Source organism: Bos grunniens, chromosome 22 (genome assembly GCF_055505025.1).
Source record: "Bos grunniens cultivar Pamir isolate PY7600 chromosome 22, Bosgru_T2T1.0, whole genome shotgun sequence".
Classification (NCBI taxonomy): Eukaryota; Metazoa; Chordata; class Mammalia; order Artiodactyla; family Bovidae; genus Bos; species Bos grunniens.
The window spans coordinates 643,979-659,889 of record NC_141186.1 but is presented as its reverse complement, the minus strand read 5'-3'; the positions used below and the strand labels follow the sequence as shown (position 1 = coordinate 659,889).

At 46.9% G+C, this 15,911-nt stretch overlaps 1 protein-coding gene across 24 annotated transcripts in view; it reads right to left on the bottom strand.

Annotated features, from left to right (window-relative positions):
* Positions 1-1,968: 1,968 nt before the first annotated feature.
* LOC147347908 (ubiquitin-conjugating enzyme E2 D4) overlaps positions 1,969-15,911 on the bottom strand; it is a 28,140-nt gene continuing 14,197 nt past the window's right edge. For 11 of the 24 annotated variants that reach the window (XM_086365485.1, XM_086365492.1, XM_086365505.1 and 8 more), the window contains 6 exons: positions 14,176-14,207; positions 14,009-14,086; positions 10,707-10,812; positions 8,920-9,013; positions 7,397-7,438; positions 6,559-7,015 (listed from right to left, as the gene is read on the bottom strand). In XM_086365485.1, the coding sequence (XP_086221611.1) occupies positions 6,949-7,015; positions 7,397-7,438; positions 8,920-9,013; positions 10,707-10,812; positions 14,009-14,086; positions 14,176-14,207 (419 nt within the window). In that variant the 3' untranslated portion in view covers positions 6,559-6,948. Of the gene's footprint in view, positions 4,233-6,480; positions 6,524-6,558; positions 7,016-7,224; positions 7,439-8,919; positions 9,014-10,706; positions 10,813-14,008; positions 14,087-14,175; positions 14,208-15,911 lie in introns of those variants that run through there. The other 13 variants (XM_086365487.1, XM_086365509.1, XM_086365496.1 and 10 more) reach the window with 4 other exon arrangements.

The window sequence follows — 15,911 nt, the reverse complement described above, 5'->3', positions numbered from 1 at the left end:
AGATCTGCTTTGCTTCTTGAAGCTCTCCTAGTGGGTTTAGGTAACAGATCCAAGGAATTAAAGCAGAACTCCAAATAGTCAGTGTCCTTCGAACTCTGAGGGCAGTTGACTGCGTCCTGAAGGCATGTGAGCCCAACTGTAGAGGGAACATGCTGGCAAACTCCCTTTGTAGTCCACTGTCTAGAAGGAATCGACAGCAGCAGTGTCCCCCAGTATTTACATCCATTCAAGCTGATACAATAAAATACCACATACTGGGTGGCTTATGAACAACACAATTCCTAGAGCCTGGAAGTCCAAGATCAGGGCACTGGTAGATTTGGTGTCTAGTGAGAGCCCACTTCCTGGTTCTGATAGGCAGGAAGTTAGCTGAGAGCAACAGAGAGGTGGACCATTCAGCTACCTGTCCAATAGCTGCCTAATCCCACAAAGCAATTTACCAGCCCTGCCCCTAATACACCCACTAGTACTACAAAAATAGTCAGGGGGCTGTAAAAAGCCCCCACCTGCCAACTGGTGGGACTTTCCCCACTTTAGCACATGTACTCACCTCACAGTATCCTGTACTAAAGTAATCTTTGTCAGCCACTGGACTCATTAACTGCTCATAAATATTCCATGAATGTGCTGTGCTTAGTTGCTCACTTGTGTCTGACTCTTTGTGACCCCAGGGACTGTAGCCCGCCAGGCTCCTCTGTCCATAGGGATTCTCCAGGCAAGAATACTGGAATGGGTTGCTCTGACTTTCCTCCAAGGAATCTTCCCAACACAGGGATCGAACCCAGGTCTCCTGCATTGCAGACAGATTCTTTACCAGCTGAGCGACCAGGGAAGCCCATTGCATGAATATATACATCTAATTATAACAGACTAAATTATAGGAAAAACATGCACAGTAGAGCACCTTGTTATATAACCTGCAGCTATCAATCAATGACACCCCCCAATTACGCAAATGACCCTGCCTTAAAAACTGTACTCCAGCCCTCCAGGGCCATTTGCCTCCCCTGCACGGCCCTCCTCTCAAAGTGTTCTTTCTGTACTTTTTTTGTGTATACTCAGTTCAGTCGCTCAGTCGTGTCCAACTCTTTGCAACCCTATAGACTGCAACACACCAGGCTTCCCTGTCCATCAACTCCCGGAGCTTGCTCAAACTCATGTCCGTCGAGTTGACGATGCCATCCAACCATCTCATCCTCTGTTATCCCCTTCTCCTCCTGCCTTCAATCTTTCCCAGCATCAGGGTCTTTTCTAAGGAGTCAGTTCTTCACATCAGGTGGCCAAAGTATTGGAGCATCAGCTTCAGCATCAGTCCTTCCAATGAATATTCAGGACTGATTTCCTTTAGGATTGACTGGTTTGATCTCTTTGCTGTCCAAGGGACTCTCAAGAGTCTTCTCCAACACCACAGTTCAAAAGCATCAATTCTTCGGCTCTCAGCTTTCTGTCCGACTCTCACATCCATACATGACTACTGGAAAAATCACAGCTTTGACTATATGGACCTTTGTTGGCAAAGTAACATTTCTGCTTTTTAATATGCTGAGTTGTCATAGCTTTTATCCAAGGGGCAAATGTCTTTTAATTTCATGGCTGCGGTCACCATCTACAGTATACCCAGTTTTGTCCAACTCTTTGTGATCTGTTCTTTCCTGATTGTTAATAAACTTCCTTGCAACAGGTAAGACCTTAGATTCTTCTTTGCATCCTTACCAAGAGGCCCATAGGAGAAAGGGTCTTGACACTCTCCTTCTGCTGACAGTTCATAGTGTTCTCACATAGCAAAAGGGACCAAGAAGCTCTCTGGGGCACCTCTTTTATAAGCACACTAATGCCATTCATGAGGGCTCCACTGCTGTGACCTAATCACCTCCTAAAGGCCCCACTCCCCAATATCATTACCTTGAGGGTTAAGATTTCAACACAGGAATTTTGAGGGTACATAATAATTGACACCACAACAATCGGTAGAAAATAATAGGTTTTTATTCAAAGTCTTCATCCACAGAAGTGTCAATTAGCAAGAAAATAATTTTCTTAAAAACCACCAGGATTACATCTCTATGCTCCAGCCACACATGGCCATATTACTACAGAAAGGGGGAAAAGAAATCATTGGTTTTCCTGCCCTAAAAAGAAAACTTATTTATGCTGCATGGTAAGTAGAATCCAGTAAGCAAATACTTCACATCTTGAGAGATTAAAAACAAAACAAAAAAAACCCCAAACCTTTCTAGTTGAATCCCTGTTATGATTTAAACAGAGGGTAAGCAGTCAAGGGTAGAAAGGTGGGAAGGCTGCAATCCTGAGCTTGATCTGTGACTCAGGCCTGCAGGTAGGGAATGGCCAATGTGGTCTGCTTGTCATTTAAGGCTTGGCTATGAGGGGCTGCCACAAGTCAGTATGTGGTGTCTCACAGAAAGGGCAAAACTGCCTCCTTCAGGAGAAGCAGTGCTCTTTCCTGCCATCCTAACCCTTTACAGAGAGGGCACACTTGCTGCTCACATAGCTCTTGCTGTGAGGGCTTCTAGCTTCTCAAGTCTTACTGAAGCCTTGACCTCAAAGACCTGGAGACATGTGTGCATCAGCCAAGCTCCCTGCTGTAGACAGATGGGCTCACAGCAAGGAGTCAGCAGAAATTTTAGGTTCAAAGGGAACAGAAGGTACAGGTGATGGGGATTTTGCAGTTTAACTACAACTCTGCCAACATTTGAAACCCAAAGATGTTGACAGGTTATTGTTAGTTCCTCCTGTTCCAGGATGGTGTCCTGAGCTTGCTTCTGGTCACATGGCATGTGGGATCATAGTTTCCCGACTAGGGATTGAACCTGTGACCCTTACAGTGGAAGCACAGACTGCTAACCACTGGACCACCAGGTTATTCCTACTGCTGGATATTTGACACAGAAAGAAGAACTAGCCAAGTTCCCTCAGATGGGTAGTTAGCCTTTCAACCCTTGCCTCTGCCACCCCCAACTTTACAGCCCATGCCTCCATCTACATCCTTATTTCTGCAGCTGGTAGATAATTTTGCCCATTGAGCATGCCTGGCCTTCTAGGGCCCTGGCCAGGTCATTATTGCTCCTGGGAACAAGATTTGAGATGAGGCTGGGCCCAGGCCTAATGTCATTTTGTTCCTTTCTTCATGTGGATGGAGGGACAGATGTAGCTCTGTGCCCGTGTCCTTGCCCCTACAAAGCCCCTGGCCCAGTGATGTGCTTGTTTCCCTGGGAGTCTATGGTGCAAAATGGTTTTACACACCAGCTTATATGAACTATGCCATCCACTTAATATGAAAATTGCTGTTCATCCTGCACTCCTCTGCCTTCAGTGATTCTCCAGAAAGGTGAGCCCTGTGCCACCAAGAAGGTAACAGGGCCCCAATTTCAGAAGGGCCATGTGTGGGAGTGTTGCCAGGTTGCTGAGTGAGGTCCCAGAATGTGCTGTGCTTGTTGGGGAACACAGTCCTTTGCCTGTAGGACCCTCCTTCCTATCCATCCATCAGGTCCTACCCTAGTTTCAGCTCCGTCCTGAGGCCTGTGTAGTTCCAGTGAACTCCCAGAAAGCAACCACATTTTCTTTGTATAATTCTTTTCCTTTCCCCTCCTCTTCACACCTTGCACTTGGCAAGTGCTCATTCATTGCTTGGATAAAGCCACCTAAAGTCAATAGAAAGTAATGACCAGCCAGTGGTGATGGACATTCCCCGTGACTAGCCCCTTGAGCTACTGTGGTGGCTGGTGGTGGTGGGGTGGGCAGCATGGGTGAGATGCAGGCTCTGTGAGGGCAATTCTGTCATTACCTCCTAAAGTGGAGCCCAGTCAAGCCTGTGCACCCAGAGGTAAGCTCTGTTGCAGGGAGCTGGACAGCTCAAGTGGGCCTATCTGAAGGTAAGGATTCGGAGCCTGGGAGAAGTGCGGTGGAGATGGGGTAATATGGAGATGTGACAGTTTTTAGGAAAATCAAGAAACCACTATTTGGTTTGAGAGAGGTTGTGCAGATTTTCTGTGGCTTTTAGTTTTGTTTTTAATAAAATCCCTCTGCCAACAGAAAAGAAACCCCAATGGTGGTCATGATGAGGCCAGAAGACTGGCTGGGAAGATCACCAGGCCTGAGGGAGCCAGTGTGCATGCCTGCCTGCATGGCACCAGGCTGCTGTTGTGAGGGTGCTGGTGAGATAGGTTGGGGCCTGGGTCCCTTTACTGGAGTGCTGGCACCTGGACAAACAGCTCCTTGAGCAACAGAACACAAAGAAACTATAAGGGACTAAAAATAACTTGATGAATGCACAGTTGGGGTCAATTCTGACTAATACAAAAAGACCAAAACCCAACTGTCATTTCTGAGGTACGGGGAGCACATAGCACCGCCATGTGGGCTGGCAGACCACCCAAGCCACCCTTCCAACCTGACCCACTGGTCCACCCCACCCTCAACCTCATTTAAGGGACCAGCTTGCCCTGCCACCTGCAGGGGTCAAGCAAGGGCACCGGTTCACTTGTTCTTACTCCCCACTGCTGCAGTGTGAGTTCCAGTAAAGCCTTGCCTAAATTTCTTGTCTGATCTCTTATCAGTTTCTATTGATTAGAGTCCAAGGACTCAGGTTGGTAACACTGGTAAGCCATCCTGTTTCTCAGACTAGCTTTCATGGCTAGATCTAATCCTCATTCAACCAGTGCTGCCAGGGAGGAAGCATGTGTCACAGTGAGAAGAGCTGGAGGAACAGAGGCACAGAAGAGGGGGTAGGCGAGGGCAAAGGGACAGGTGGCCCGTGCTGCTCCCAAGGCTTTCTCTGCCTCTACTAGAACAGGCCTTCCGGCCAGGAGCTCTATTGATCAGTCTCACAAGCACCTCTTTATCACTTTAGGATACTTTGTCCTGAATTTGAGAGACAGAAACCTGCCCATCCTTGAGCCTCTGTGGTCAGGTGGTGTGGGATCCCATGGTGCTGACACATGGGTCAGCTGTGAGCTGCCAGGCCCATTGGACATGGGTGTTCTGGTGTTTTAATCCCTTGTCGGGAGATTTTGACCCTTTGCTATATTCTTGGAACTCTTGGGTCTTCCTGTAGTCTGCCAAAGGATCAAGATCACAGCTCCATCCAGCAAACTGAGACACTATTGGCCACAGTTAAGTCATTTGTTCCTGTTGGATTAATTGCTTAAGATCATGCAATTCCCTGCTATCTCTGGCCCATGGAGAAAACACAGTATCACTGCACAGTTAGATTTTTAGATCTGCTGTTAAGTTACTGACCTGGCACTCACCTTGGAAACATGATATCTACACCTGTGTGATAACTGGGAGCTGCCTGCACACAATGCATTTTAAAATAAGGGTTTCAACTTAAGATGCCTGTCCTTCAGGCTGACCTGAGCCCTGGAAGGCTTGAAAAGCAAGTTTCTCAGGGGTACGGAGTCCAAGGAACTTGCCAGGGACAGGCCTGCAGAACATCACTGTGCTGGCCTGTCTATCACTTGGCCTGGCACAAGTAAAGGGCTGTCCAAGTATGGAGTGCAAATCAAGCAAAGGGTGAATCGTAATTCATAGTGGGGATCCCAAAGGATAATTTTACTTTTTCTACTGCATTATCTCCAACAGAGATAGCAGGCTTGGGAAAATTTTAACTAGACAGAGAAAATTCATGAGCTTCTGGGGAGTCAAACCTATTATGCTTGAAAGGCTGAAAATGGCACCCTCCAACTCAACACCAACTTGGGCCTGGATATTCTTCTGACTTGTCTCTGAAATTTGAATCTGTCCCACCTTCCCATACTTTGTTATATTTGGTTCAAGGAGCATTATGGCCACTGTCTGAAATGGCAGAGTTGTGTGATGGCAGTGTTCCCAGGGGACACCTGAAGTTTATCATTTTGTTTAAGTAAAGACCCAAGGGGTAGCAAAGAGAGAAAAAATTAACAGGGCAAATCCTCACCATGGTACAAATCAGGGAATGGGTCCCATGGAACACAGAAAGTAGCCCTGTAACTGAGGATCCTAAATGCGGGCCCCCGTAAAGTAAATGCAGACCAGGCTCAGACTGCTGTCTGCTTTGCTAAGGAAGTGGTGGTGACTAATCCCAGTGAAGCTGTGCTACAACTTCAGAGTTTCTGGAGCAGGTCAGGCTCACATGGTTAGCCCAGGTGCAAGGTCTGCAGGCCTCCTTCCAAACTCCACAGACCTGGCCATCTGGTTGGAGAATTTTAGTGTTTCTCCACTTCCTGGTCCTACTTACCCAAACATTATTCTCATAGGGCTGTTCTGGGAGTGGACTAGCTTTGAAAACCACTTAGAAAAGACTAGGCCAAATTGGATGTTTAGAGATGTGAAGTCCCTCAATTTTCCTCCTCTCTTTGGAGGTTCAATTAGAATAATCCCTTTACTACCCTTCTCCTCACTAACCTAATCTCAAACCTCTGAACTCTAAAGGCAGCTCTTGAAATGTGTTACATCAGAAACTTAAGAGAGGAGGCCAGTTACCCGATGGGCTACCTGTTAAAAGTTTCCGTATCTTCTGTTCTGCCTGGAAAAAAAAAGAGACTTAAATGTCAGTTATCATTTAGGGTTATGAGTACATTACATTTTTATTTACATTTAACAGTTCCCCTCTCTCCCTGTGTTGTGTTCAGTGAATGGCTCACACTTTGACTTTATGTAGGCTCAGAGTGGGAGGAGGTAGGGGTGGTGAAAATCTCATCAGATAGAAAAGCATAACCCCAATCTTTTCAGGTTTCATAATTTTGTTCTTGCTTCTAAAAGGACAGTCATCTCTCATGGCATGTTATGTGCTTTATATCCTGACTTTCTATTTACAGCTTCTTGGTGTGGGAGGAGAGTGCCAGCACGTGGCACTGCCGAGGAAGACTGGTGGGAGCTGTGGGGCAAGGCCTCCACTTCCCAGTGACACTGTTTCCAATTCCCAGAACTCCTGGGATGAGGTGAGAGTCCTCAGGATGTGGTTTGTGGCAGACACGATGTGAGGAAAGCCTGCCCGCTCCTCCCTGGGCACTGAGTTCTAAAAGACAAAGAGCACGTGGTAAGGGGCCAGACTGGGGCCCCTGTGTGGCGCCATGGTAAGCGATGCCGCCTAAAGTGAGGCCAGGCAGGGGAGGCACACAGGTCCCCCGAACAGGTGAGCAGTGAGTTGGGGTGGAGGGACCGATTCCAATGTAGCCAGGAAGGCTGCAGATCACAACAGTGACTACTGATCTGGCACCAGAGACATGACGTTGTCAAAACCATGATGGCTGAGAGTGGTACCAACATGCTGTGGTTGGAGAAAGTGGGTAATCAGCATTTGTTTGCAGAAGAGATGACGCTCTGTGAGTGGCTCAGCCAACAGCTCAGCTCAGCTTCTCTTGGACAATGTCTCCTGTAAAACCTCTGAGGCACTTACATAGCATATTTCTGTGTCCATTCTCTTGCTAGTCTGTTGTACCTGGAAGAAAAAAGCAGAGGAAGTGACACCCTAATTCATAAAGGTCACTTCGTTTCAACGCGCAGTAGAGAAAAGAACTGATACAGGAGAAATGCTGTTGCTTCTCATCAAATGCCTAAGACGGATGAATGAATGAAGTAGACCACCTGGAGCAGGAACATGTCATTCACGGCCACAATCCCGAGCTTGGTGAGTCCTAGTAGTTCTTCACAACGATCTGCTGTGGAATATTTAAGAGCATAATAGACCTCCTCCCTCCCTCTCTCTTGTCTTTCAACATGGATGCATTTGGATCAGGAAGAGATACACAGAGGTCAGCTTGGGACAGTCCCTCGTATCCAGCACGTGGGCTCCATGAATCTGGCCACCGGAGTGTGAGTCAGTGCCACCACTGGCAGCCACAGAGCAGGTTTGGTGCCCATTGAGAATATGTGCATTTATCCACATTACTGTAATGAAACCTGGTGCAATGACACTGTAAGAGAGCTATGTAACCAGAGGAGACAGTGAAGAGAATCACTTCTAGTATATCTAAAATATATCATAATAAGTGTTGAAATAAATACAAATTAAGATCTCGTCAATTAAAAATCACTTTTTCATACAGGAGAATTGAAATGAGGGAAATAATGAGCTCTATAAAGGTTTCAAGAAATATATGCTGGAAATAGCACATTCCATTCTAATCTCTTTAAATAGAAGAGAAACAATGAACTAAAAGACCTACTGGAGAGTTCTTTTAAAAGCCAGCAACTCCACCCTCTGCACCCTGCTCCTGCCCAGAGCTGCTCACAGGGCTGCCACTGCTGATGCCTGGGGCCCTGCCATGTCTGGCTCTTTCTCACAGTGCTGTCAACGCTCAGAGGTTTTCACACAATGTACCTGCCCCAGCAGCCACAGACATCTGCTCAGGCTACAGTGCACACAGTTGTGTCTGGCCACATGAGTCAGAATTCTACAGTTATGAGTCTGGTAATCAGAGTTAGCAGTGAGGGTCTGTCAATAAATCAGGAACACACTGCTTACTTCTTAGCCTCATCTAGCAAACTGAGCACAGCAGTGTTTCCCACCTCAATCAGCCTTGGCCTCACCCTGGGCATATCTGAGCAGACACCCCATTATCTTGTGATAAAATCCTTGTATTTTAATCCAGAATTTTCTTGCTGTCAGATTCTTCTGAGTCCATTGTTGGCTGACCACTGATATTATTGGCCTCAAGGGCAGGTTTGGCAATAATATTTTAGGATTCAGTAATGGCAGCTAATGAGCTATAACAGGAGGGAAAACTGCTTTTATCTTCTTCTCCCTCCTCAGAGTCAAAGGATATGTTAGTGAGAGAGGCAGGAGTCTCAGCCCAGCTCAGAATGGGCAGGATGATGTCCATGGGAAAACCTTGTTGGCCTGGAAGCACCAGCTTAGGGTATTTCTGGGAGCTACCTGGAGCAGCTGGGGCCCAAAGGAAATCCAAAGAAGACACATACTTCTCTCTATCAGCCTTGTAGGTATGGGCTATTTCTGGCACGAGAGGGTCATCAGGGTTGGGGTCGCAGAGCAGAGAACAGATGGATAAGAGAACTGGAAAGAAAAGAAACAATGAGTCAACTGCAGTCACAAGGCTCCCAGGTCACCCCAGGTCCAGTGAGCCCCTCAACTTGAACTCTCTGTTGACAGAGCAATTATTTTCTCTTCAACATCCCATCAAAATGATTCTGATACCCCAAGAGTCATGAATGTATTTACTTTGTCCATCTACCAGGTGAACAGCAACTGTACCCTGTGGTGTCCCACCTACATCTGCTCTAGGGCACGTCTGGCCTCCCTTTCCTGATCTCAGAAGTTCTTTGGCTCCATGCCATGTACCTTTGTTGTTTGGTCCCAGGGGCCCTGTTCACTATTAAAGAAACCAGAACTCAGAAGATTCTGGTGACCTGTCCAAGGTTACAGACTTGGAACACCCACCAAATGGGTAAAAACAAGATTCAGAATCAGGTCTGTGTGACTGCCAAGCAAACGCGCACTGCCCTACACTCTCAGTTCTGCTCTGGACCTGTGAGGACACTCCCACCAGGGCTGTGGTTGGAGGCTGAGGAAGCGGTGCTGCTGGGATTGTTAGGGTCTAGGCTAAATGCATTGTCAATCCTAGATTTGCTCTGGAACCCTCTGTACCACCCCAAACAAGTATCATCCTTGCCTCAGTGAATCTATCCAAGTCTTGACCACAGTTAAACTATGGTAAACCAGGTACACTATGATTGAGGATGATTTGTCTTTTTAAAGCTATTCAACTCTCCTGCTGTTCTGAGCTCAAAGGATGTGTCATGAGAGGGCTAATTTTTTCCTTCCTTCCACATTCAAGTGCCTACTCCTGGCCATTCTGATTTCCTCTCCCTACTTTCTTAGAGAGTGTCCTGACCCCCCACATCCAAAGGCATGCTAGGCAGTGGGGTGAGGATTCAGCTCAGAGAGGAGCAGGCCCCCAGTGTGGAGTTGTCTCCTGGAGGCCTGAGTACTAGAGTCAGCTCTGCCTCCATGGCATCTGCACCAGCACATGGGAGTGGGCAGCTTTCCCTGTAGATTTACCACCCAGTCTCAAAGAGCCTGCTCCGGTCAGCTGTCCTGGTGCCTTGTAGCCCACCCCCTGCTGCCTAAAGCTCTGCCACCTGCACTGCCTCACACTCCACTCGGTTTGTTGGGCTCTGGTACCCCGGCTGCTTTTTTTACCACCTTACTCACTCCACTGACAGGTAACTCACACCTTCTTTGTTCAAGTCTCAGTATTCATACAACCATGTTCAGTCTGTCTTAGTTGGGAAGGAATATCTGCATCCTTTAAGCCCAGTTTAGACTGGTTTCTTCACCCTCGCGCAGAGCGCAGGCCCTGTGTCCTCTTCACTCAGGGCTGGTTCACAATCCATGTTGCATAAATGAATAAATGAGAGAATGGAAGAGGCAATGTAATATTTACTATTTGCCTTTTTTATTTTTAGATCAAAAGTATAAATAGGATCAATATTTTCTTTTGCACCTGTGCAACAGTCTGGCTGGAGCACCCTGCTGCAACAGATCCAGGGGGACACGGTGGGGGTGGGGAAAGCACCACTTCGGCCTCCTCCCCTCCAGCTGTGACCACGGGCTAGGACTGTGGCTGCTTCCCCGGAGCCTGAATTTGCTCTCAGGAGTGTGGGGGTAGAAACACAGCTGTGACAGAGACGGGCATGAGACAGGCACTCACAGCATCAGAACCTAGTGTACACATCTACCTTTTTACCTTTTGACACAGTCAGTGCTGGAGACCACTGGGACCGCAGGATGTCAAGGCAGATGCTGCCGTTGCTGTTGATGTTGGGATGATAAATTTTGGTTGTGAAAACAACCTGCAGAGATGAGAGACCTCAAGTCAGACAGACCACAGGGACATTCTAGATTGTTTATCTGTCTGGAAAATGAACCAAGTAAGGTGGAAATGACCACTACTGGGATATACCTGGCCCTGCACAATCCTGGGTGAGCTGGGCATTATTCCAAACCAGAATGGGATACAGGAGGGTGCACCTGGAGGAGAAGTTCCCCAACCCATTCCCTGCTGGGCTCTTGAACTAGACGCGGGGACTGACACCATCTCTCCCAGAATAGTGTGCTCTGAGGGCTAACAAGAAGAGCAATGGCCAGGACTCAGAAGTCTTCTTGAATAATGGAGTTCTTAAGCCAGATGATGAATACGTAGGCATCCATTATATGATTATCTACAATACTTTACATGCCTGAAATGGTTTATAATAAAACAGGATTTTTTTTTTGTTGGTTTCATTTTAAAACAACTCACTTCAGAATATGAGGAGAAGGAAGGCTGTGTATGTGAGGCTCAGCATCTGTTACCAAATGACTTTTTCCAGGAAGGGTTTCCCTGGTGGCTCAAAGGGTAAAGAATCTGCCTGGAATGCAGGAGACTTCCTGACAGTCCCTGGGAGGGAAGATCCAGTATACCCACTGTAGTAGTCTTGCCTGGAGAATCCCATGGACAGAGGAGTCTGGCAGGCTACAGTCCATGGACTGTATAGAGTTGGACATGACTGAGCGACTAACACTTTCACTTTTTTCCAGGAAGCATCAAACTTCCAAAGTGACTCAGGCACTAAATATTTGCCTTATTCTTTATTATCTCCTGTAGAGAAGACCATGCAACCTTGCCAGATTCCCCCCATAGACCCAGAAAATTCTTGCCCAAACAGCAATCTTATTTTATCTTGTTCTCCTGTGGAAAGGAGATTTTTAAAAAGACAGAAACTCTTCTATTGTAGAAGACACAACATTTTGGCACACAACTCTCCTTGTTACAGTAAATCCAACTCACAGGGCTGACTTCAGTTTCTAATAATAGGCGCTGCTTTTACTTTGTCCTTGGGCAATCAGGAATCCTGAAAATGCCCAACAGACATACAGGATTATATCCTATCTGTTTATTTTTAAAAATATCAGCAGCAACTTACACACGAATGAAGGGTATAAGATGCTACTTTACAAGACACTGCACCAAATCTCAACAGGGAAATGGGAGAGTGGGGTAGATTCAAGACCATGAAACATGCTTTTTCAACCAAACCCCTGAAATAACAGTTATACTTAAAAGAGGTATTTTACTATCTGTCCCCCTGTGCCCAGCACAACCCAGTCTTCTTCGTTAAAAGCTGGCAAAGTCTCCAGAATCTTAACCACATTTAACTCTGATTTAAAATATGGAGGCACCAATGGCATCTGGTGGCAATGACCAAGAAGAGCTGTGGGCTGGGAAGCCCAGAGGGGCTTCTTCTCATGGCTTAGATAGAATGTGCACACAGGGGTGAAAGGTCTGACTTTAACTGAGCCATTAAGGTCAACCTCAGGGCAGTAAGACACATCACAAACCCTGAGACAGGGGGCCCTGGCACAGATTCAAGACTTCTGTGTAAGTCTTGCTAAAATGCAAAACCTTAGGTCAATCCTAAGAAAACAGCACACAAACCCCAAATGGGGCAGGGGGACTCTGACAATGATCATTACCTCTCAAGAGCATCAAGGTCATGAAAGACCAGAGGAAATGGAGGTTCTGTTACAGACTGTGGAGATGGAGGAGACAAGACAATAAATACAGTGCAGGGTCCTAGAACACGAGGAAAACTGGTAAAAAAGTAAGGCCATCAGTTTAGCTCTGAGCATGTGGCCAACACTGACTTCCTGGATTTATACTTGGACTTCAATAAAGTAAGATGCTGACTTCAGGGAAAGCTTGACAAGGCATATATGGAAAGTCTGTACTATTTTTGCAACCTTTTTCTAGGTCTAAAATTAATTTAAAATAATTAGTTACCAAAAAATAGGATGACACATCTGGCTTCAAGTCCCACCCTCCACTATAAGCCACACCATTTTCAGGAAATGGAGTGCCCATTCAAAGCCTCAGTTTCCTCATTCACAACCAGAACTGACCATTTTATTTTAAAAATAAGAATTAAAATATATATTGGTATATGAAGCAAAACCCTGGACGAATGTACATTGTCCCTATCCCCTGTCCTCACCCTTGGGGGCTTGAAAGGATAATCGGTAGGGCTATTAGCTGTGATATTCTCTGGGGATAGGTTTATAAATAGACTGATTTCCATCTGTGTATTAGTTAGTTCTCCATATGCTCTAATTTTTAAAATAACCCACTTTTATCAATTTTTCAATCAGAAAGATAAAAATATGTTAAAAATGATACGAATAACATACAATCACTGCTGTGTGACCACATCTGCCTGTGCTGTTGGCTCACCTTGGAACATGCCACCTGCATTGCCATAACAACCAGTCTCTGCCCTACCCAGCCTCTCACCACAGCAGAGCAACTGACTGCACACCGTGGGTCCCCTTGGGGTCATCGTTCCCACCCCCAAAGGCTTGCCCTCCAGTTCCCTGTGACCCTTTCCATGCTCAGGGTGATCCCACCACCACCTGCCCTCACTGTCCTATCCCACTTTCCTGCTCTGCGCTTTTCCTCAGCATGGCGTAGCTCTCATACTAAACTTCTCCCGCACGGGACTATGAATCTCATGAAAGCAGGACTCCTCCAGGTGCAGGAAGGAGGTGACGTGCCAGGGTCCTAGGCCATCATCTCTCCACCTGTGAACATTCAGGGCCATCCTGTGCAATTCAGGATGCTGAGCAGCATTCCTGGCCTCCACTAGATACTAGAAGCAATCCTCTCCTCACCTCCCATCTCAGGCTTTATTACCACAAAAATCTCAGTGTCCCTGGGGCAGGGGCTGAGAAGTCCTGTCCTAGACTGAAAGGGACTCCAGAGAAGGGAGCTGGAGCCTGAGACACATCTTAACTCAGCCACCCGACAAGGAACACCCCTGAAAACATGGCTTCAGTAGGAAGCCCTCACCACGCCAGCCCTTGCTCACATGAAGAGTGAGTCCTGAAAGTCCAGAGTTTAATTCCTGGAAAGCTGTACTCCTGGTGGTGGATAAGGGCCCCTGGGAAAAGCCCCAGGTGCAGCTTTCTGTACCAGTGACTTCATCACACACTGTCCCTGTCCCCTGTCCTCACCTTTGGGGGCTTGAAAGGATAATCGGTAGGGAAGTGGATGGTCAGGAAGAAAACGCCTCCTTGGTAAGGACTGTCATTCTGGAGGATGAGACACCGAAAGCAGATTAGTACAAGTGCAAGAGGCACAACAGGCAAAGCAAGGGCTGTGCTCAGCAGCTGCTACCTACCGGGCCCATGATGGTAGCTTGCCAGTGGAACACTGCAAGACAAAAAAGAGACAGGAAGGTAAGCCTCTCCAGCAAACACGTCTCTCCACCAAAGAGGAGCTGCTCTGTTCAGAGGGTGCTGTTTACACACAAGCCTGCCCTCACTTCTGACACCAACCACTTCTATAAGGGTTTCTGTAATTTAATTGGACTCCAGACTCATGAAAGATTGTTGTGCTCACAGCTCTGATTTATCACAGTGAAAGGCTGAGGTCAATGTCAGCTAAGGAAAGAGCTCATGGGGAAAGTAACAGGCAGAGTCCAAACGTAGACCTTCAACTGTCCTCTTCCCTGGAGTCCTGGCATTGATGTGTGACAACACACAGAATACTGCCTACAGGGATGCTCACCCCTGGCTCAGCGTACAGAGTTTCTACTGGAACTCCATCAGGTTAGCAGGATGGATTAATGGACTATTCACATGGCTGATCTATGTCTCCAGTTCCTCTGGCAATGATCCAAAACCTCCATCTTAAACCAGCTGGCTGGTCTGTCTAGTGTGGCCTGCCCCCACCTAACTCACATTGCTGGTTTGGGTCAAGGCCTTCAGCTAAACAGACAGTCCTATCAGGCAGGGTAGTTTAGAGATTGCCTTCCTGAGGCTAGGGACAAAAGCCAGATATTTTAAGGACAAAATTAAATTCTTTACTATCCAGGTGCCAGTGAACTACAATTCAATCTTCTCTCTGCACAGAATTAAGCCTTAGGTAGGCTTTAGCCACTTTCCACATTACTTTCATAAACCTCTCTTCTCCTTAGTTCTTCATTATTTACTCTGAAGCCTTCTCCAAAGGGTCTCTTCCAGGAGTCAATCACTGCCTGTGGCCCGGGGCTTCAGTGGCTATTTCCCACCTGTGTCCTCTCACACATCCCTAGGACTAGGTGACAAGCCAAGAGCAGCCCCTCGTGTTCTTCCCTCCCAGGTTCCCACCAACCTGGTGGTCAGGCCACGTCCCTCCTTACAGCGTTAGAGCTTTCTCCTGCTGCACGTCACGCCTGCTGCCCTCTCTGGAGTCAGGCTACTTTTACTGCTGTACACATCCCTAGAAAAGCTACTGTGCGCTCAGCAAGACTGGCCTAGAGCAGGCGGATGACTCAGTTCCAAAGCTCCCAGGACACTGTCCAGTCTTTGTGGAAAGTGCCTATATACCCACCTGGGGGGTGTGCTGAGAACCTCTGAGGGATCTGTTATTCTCTAGGGAATTCTGTCTCATGGATCCATCATGGGTGTGAAATCAGCCCCAATTTTCAGACCTGGTCCTGTACTGGGTTTCCTGCCATCTATTCAAATATCTCACAGACTCTGCCCTTGCCAGAAATTGCCACAGCATGAGGAGGGGAAGGAATAGAAGGGACAAGAGAAGAAGTTTCCCAAGCCCCTACAGGTATCCAAAGATAGTCACAGCAGCCCTTGCCCTTTTTCAAATGTTTCAAGAAATGCTACTGATGGGAACACTTTTATCTACAATGAGGCTGCCTAGGCTAATAAAGTGTCACTTCTTTTTCTTTTGACTGCTTTTATTCCAACTCATACTAATCATTAGCTGGTAAGTATACATTTTCCTAATCATAGTATAGAATGGAATTCCTTATTAAATGTTTTTTGATAATTAATATACAGAGAAGGGGAGGAGTAGATAATATGAGTGGTTCCTTCTGGCAAACAGGTGACCCTTTGGTCCCATTCACTTTAACCT